General features: G+C 58.4%; 1 protein-coding gene across 1 annotated transcript; it reads right to left on the reverse strand.

Moving 5' to 3' along the window:
• Positions 1-4,389: 4,389 nt before the first annotated feature.
• Positions 4,390-4,957, reverse strand: C6H10orf95 (chromosome 6 C10orf95 homolog; the record flags this gene model as incomplete). The annotated part of the gene is made up of 1 exon (XM_035330088.1): positions 4,390-4,957. A coding segment is annotated over one exon (561 nt), but the record flags the coding sequence as incomplete, so codon positions are not given.
• Positions 4,958-5,716: the final 759 nt, after the last annotated feature.

Below are 5,716 nucleotides of genomic sequence, written 5' to 3' on the forward strand. Positions count from 1 at the left end.
ACACTGCACTGTCCTGCATGGCCACTGCACCCGTCACCTCCCCGGGCACCAGCAGGGTGGGGGTGTTGGGGTTAACCCCCGCTCCTCTGCTTGAGACTCTTCCCCTTTCTGTGAAAAGCAGGATGTGGAGGAAAGCTGAGGAAGGCTTTTCCCTTGCCTTTGCCTTTTGGTTCCTGGAAGCTGAGCAGCTTGGGGTGGCCAAGGGCTGAAGGCGGGTGGCCGGCGCTTTGGGTAGCAGCATCCTGCAGCCCTTTGGGGGAAGCGCATCGGAGAGGAGTTTTACAGCATGGGAAAGGAAAGCACAAAGGATTTCAACATATTTAAACAGCCAGAGGCTGGCCAAAGAGGCACTGGACACGAGCTGCCCCCAGTCTCTACCTGGCACTGAATACCAGCCAGACCCCAACAGACCCCAACAGCCTGCTGCAGCCGCAGCATCTCCAGGAGAGAGGAGGAGGGAAATCACCCCTCTTTTCTCAGCGTGGGGGTCTCAGGGCTATCAAAACCTCTCCTCCATGCCACAGAAGCCTGAAAAATAGCACAGCAGGGTCCCTGAGCCCAGCTCTCCCCCCCCCCAGTGCGGTGAGCTCAGTGGGAGCAGGGGAGGCACAGCGGGTTCGCGCTGCCCCGGCTGAACTTGGCTCCCCGTGGGCAGACAAAAATAGAGCCCCAGGGCGGCTGTTGAGTAACTGTGGAGTTCGCTCCTGGCGCAGACATTTGCTGGGTATTTCCCCCACCAAAATCTTTGTCGGGGCTCCAAAGCATGACTGTCATTTCCCGTCCCTCAGCTGATCCACCAGAGCCAGGGGCTCGTCTCCGGTGCACAGGCAGAGCCGCAGCCCCCTGCCAGCTGCGCTCCCTCCCCGGCCACCCCGCACTGCTGCTGCCGTCACAGCCCTGTCAGACCACTGCTGAGCCAAAAAACGCCTCTCGGTGCGTGTCAGCTGCCAGCCCAGCCGCCTGGTTTGGTTGAAAACGAGCATTGTCTTGATCAGCTCATGGGGGTCCCCACCTGCCCCACGCTTTCCACCTTGCTCCCAAAGCAGGTGTGGGGCTGGCAGGGAGCAAAGGGCGCACGCGTAGCTGCTGGGTGCACCAGGATGTCCCAGCCCAGCCCCAACCCTTCCCATCTGCTGTATCTGAGCTGGCTGGAAGGAACCTGACTGCCTGGAATATGCCTTTCCCTGCTTCATTTCAAGCTGCAGAATTGCCCCGGGGGCTCTCCCAGCCCCAGGCTGGCGCTCCACCTGCAGCACAACACGCCTGCATCCAGTAGCCCGTGCATCCCAGCTGAAGGGGGTTCAGCAAGCACTGGTTTGGGTACAAGAGCTCTGAGCAGTGCCCCCAGCGCTGCCCCTGCCCTGCTGTGCCCCTTCACAGAGGGACAAGCAGAGGACGAGCAGCTCACACCGAGGATGCGCTGCATTACCACCCGTGCACATGGCAAATTCACAGGCAGGATCCCCCAGGCACCTGCACGTAACAGCCACATCTGGAAGAAGCGGTGTTTCTCTCCCAGCTCCAGCAGGTTACAGAGCTCAGGGCCGGCCCTGCAGCTCCAAGTGACAGGGTGACACGTGGAAGCGTTGGGGAAAAAAATAGCAGCCAGCTCGAGCAACGCTTCCAAATAAAGCCAGGGCTGCGTGCGCTGCATCTGGGGCAGAGCAGGAGGTGCCAGAGCCCTCTCCTCGCGGCGGCTCCCAGTTGCAAAATGTGTGTCAGCTCGCTGCCTGCTCTGTGTCATCATCACCACCACCACCATGAGCTCTTTTCTATTTTTTCCTCCTCGCAGATGGAGACGCAGCCGGGCGGGCCGACGGGAAGGCAGCGCGCACTGGCTGCTTGGCTCTGAGAACTGAATTCCATAGGCGTTAGAGCAGCCCCAAATGCCCTATGGATTCAGTTCTGCAGCTGGGCAGCAAATAAGCCTCAAAGCTCCACGAAGAGAGAGCAGCCGAGCGCTGTGCCTGCAAGGAACGCGTGAGTCTTTGCTCCTGCGGGGAGGTCCAAGGAGGGATGGAGGTGAGTTACGGCCACCGGGGGAAAATCACGTTCAGAGCGCTGCTTGAGGTGGTGGGTGCTCGTCACCAGCTGTCCCCGAAGGCAAAAAGAGCCCAAGTACAAAACGTTTCTTCCATCTGGGAGCAGAATGGCACTTTAGAAAATGCGTTGCTGCCTCCTGATGATTGTAAACCTGGGCTAAAAATACACAGAACAAGGGCCTGGGTGTGCCCAGCAATCTCCTGTTCAGAGTCCGGGCAGCAAAACCAAACAAGACTTGGGAGAAGATAAACAGAAGGGGCTGGGTAAAGCAAGGCTGTGCCTGCTCCCTCCCGGCCGGCCCCCGAGGCGTCCCCAGCAGGACAGGACAGGAGCCAGGGTTGCTGGTGGGTACCCGGGGAACCCAGCAGAGTTCCTTCAGGGAAAGCTTTTGTGCAGACAACTGGCTCTTTCCACCCATCCTTCGCATGCCTCAGCGATTTTGGCTGCCCACATCAAGTTTCAGGGATGCTTTCCATTACAGCATGGTGCAGAACCAGTAGCAGGAACGTCTGGAAGAGCGATGTTTAGGATGAATTACAAAGGTCCTGGCAATTTATGCAGCACCTGATCGCTATCAGAAAGCACACCCCACGTTCCCCTTTACCAGCCCTACCTGCACCAGCTACAGGGGATGTGGAAAAAAACCCACACGCGCCCCACACCCATGTGGGAGAAAATCCCCCCGAGTGCTGCATCACCCACAAGGATCTAACACAAACTCCGCATTTACTGATTGTGCCCCCACCCCTAGGAGCGGCTGCTGGCGGAGGGACAGCAGGCATCTCACCACCACCTCCACGTAGAGGATGCTCTGCTTAGCCAAGGGAGAGCAAAGAACTAAGAGTGATTGCTTTTTTCCCACCCTGGTTATCAGGGCAGGCCTGACCAGCTGCCGGTCATTGAGCAGAGCCCAGCCCTGTCCCCGCCAGCAAGCCCCACTGCTTGCGGCGCAGCCAGGCAGCAGCAGCTTGGGCTGAGGTTTCTGCGGCAGCTTTTTCTGGTTGAGGCCTCTCACTGCGTTATCAGGCAGCAGAGCTCACCCATTTCGAAGAAAGCGATTGGGGAAGGGGAAATCCAGAGAGTTGCTGAGTTGTTCTGGCAATTGCTTAACCGAACAGAGCTGCTGCGTGAAATAAATGCATCTCCTTGCTTTTCCTCTGCAGCAGTTCAGAGCCACCGAGGGCCCCCAGGTGCACCCCTCCCAGGCTCCCTCCTTTGCCATGCTGATGGTGAGCAAGAGCAGAATCTCAAAGCAGCCTGGGAGCAGCACATTGAACACAGCCATTACGTTGTGAGGATGTAGGAGTCGGGGACTACATCTCCATGGCATCCCACTGGGGACTGGGGCCAGGAAAATTAGGAGACAGCTGGAGGGATGAGCTGTGCAGGTCAAGCTCCTGACTTGGCAGAAAGGTGCCAGGACAGGCTGCAGGTTGTTTGCAGCAGCCTGCTGTCAGGTAGCTAAGAAGCAGAAATTTAACTATTTGCATTTGTTTTTTTTATTGTTTATTTATAATCATTTAAAAGGTACAGAAGTTCACAAGCAAGTCAGGCTCGGCCCCAGCCCCTCACGCCCCTCGGGGTTTCCAGCACAGCTCAGGCCCCCTCCCGGGAGACCCATCTGGGGAGGTGCTGCAGCTCCAGGAGCCTCACCAGCGAGCCAGCACCTGCGAGCAGAGCTGAGCCAGCCCCGGGGCAGGGCCTCCAGCAGCAGTTTCAGCAAGGACACACAGCCAGGAGAAACAAGCACCAGGTCACCAAGTGTAAGGGGATGGGGACACCGAGATCTTCTGCCAGCATGTAGGGAAGTGCCGCATGGAGGCGTCACACCGTGAGTAAGCACAGTGGTGTGGCCATAAACCAGTGACGAGATGTGCAGACAATTGCTCTTCACAGCGCCTGAGAACTCCTCTCCCCTCTGGACCTGCGCTGCCTCCAGCTTGGAGGAAATCCAGATTCCATCTCCTCAGATGAGTGCCAGGAAGGGACCCGGCTTCCAGGAACCTCCCTCGGACAGGGTGGGAAGAGGCCCAGCTTCTAGGCAAGGGCTGCTGCCTGGGAATCCCCTCACCAGACCGTGACCACTCAACCAAACCAGTGGAAAGCAAATTCATTTCAAACCCAGGACCAAAGAGCTGGCCCGACAGACAGTCAAGTGCCGGGTGGTTTCTTCACAGGACGGGCATCGTGCATCAGACGGGGTGAAGCTGCCGCAAGCTCGTGGAGGAGGGGAGCAGTTTGGAGCCAGTGGGGACACCCGTTGCTTGTGCGACTTCCCGGCTGCACCGAGAGCTGCTGCCAGCTGGCTCCCACGGGGGCTCCGGAGCATCTGTCCCTGGGGTGACGGGCCGCATCAGTGTCGCAGCTTCTTTTTCTTCTTCCGACTCCGGTCCTCGCTGCTGTCGTCTGCCTCGCTGGCGCTGGGGGTCAGAGCCCTCTGGATGACCTTTTTTTCCACCATATATTCCTGCTCTCCTACCTTGGGGTCTCCCTTGACCAAGAACTCCCCTTTCCGGTAGGTTATGGAGACGTTGGTCCGTGGGTAGGTGCCATAAACCCTCCGCAGATCATCCTTCACAAATTCCGGGAGCTCTTTCCTCGGCCCGAACACCTTCCCAAGCTTCCCCCACTGAAGCTCCCCTCTCATCGTGAAGCCTTCCGGCCATGTGTCTCGATACTGATCCGCCCTCTGGTAGGCGGCGTAGGGACGGTAGCTTGGGTAGGGGCTGTACAGAGGGATGGGGAGCACGGGGGGGGAAGTGCCAGGCGTAGTACGGGGGCAGGTAGGGGTGGGAGGCACCGTAGAGGTGGTGATACTCCACCTGGCCTCCCGCGTAGTCAGGGTAGCTGTTCCTGTCCACCACGAAGGTGATGGGGCGGCTGTAGACGTTGTGCATGTGGATGGGAGGGAACATCACAGAGCTGGGGGCCTCCTCTGCTCTCCCCGTGTGTAGGGGCAGGTGCGTGTAGGCGGACGGCGGGACGACGGCCGGGCAGAACTCCCGCGGCACGAAGGCGGACTGGTACATGGCACGGGAGCTGGGGCCTCACCCCAGGGACATCCGTCCGGAGCAGCTGCTGAGTGTCAATAGCTGTGAGGACAGGAGCAGAAGAGAAGTTTACATCGTTGTATGTTCCAGAAGCAGGCTGAGTAAGCAGGTATGCCTACACTGTAAGCACTCTGGCAGTAACAGGAATTCCCCACACCCGCAGGGTAGCACGCCAAGAACAGAGCTGCGCTGCCAGCGACTGCCTTTAGCTGCTCAGCGAGAGCCATCTCTTAACCCACTCAGGTCCTGAGGGGAGGCACACAGGTGGGAATAAGCTGGCATAAAACCCACTGAGGGCAGGAGAGACAGCCCCGTGTCCTTGTAACAGCCCCACACGGTCTGCACAGTGCTGGGGACCCTTCAGCAGGCTGTTAGCTGCTTCCAAACACACTGCCTGCCCTAACAGCACTACAACACCCAGAGGGCATCGTACATCAGCGGCAGCACAAGGCAGGTAAACAGAATAAATTGTCTTTCCTTGAGAGTTTCAGCGCATCTTTTGCTCTAGTTCAGCAACACCTACCGGGATCCAGCATTTCCATGGATGCCAGAAGGCATCAGAAGCCAGCAGCTTAAAGCTAAATTACCAACGTTACCTAAGCAGCACTCCTTGAGGCAGGGGT

Source organism: Oxyura jamaicensis, chromosome 6, assembly GCF_011077185.1.
Source record: "Oxyura jamaicensis isolate SHBP4307 breed ruddy duck chromosome 6, BPBGC_Ojam_1.0, whole genome shotgun sequence".
In the NCBI taxonomy this organism is placed as follows: Eukaryota; Metazoa; Chordata; class Aves; order Anseriformes; family Anatidae; genus Oxyura; species Oxyura jamaicensis.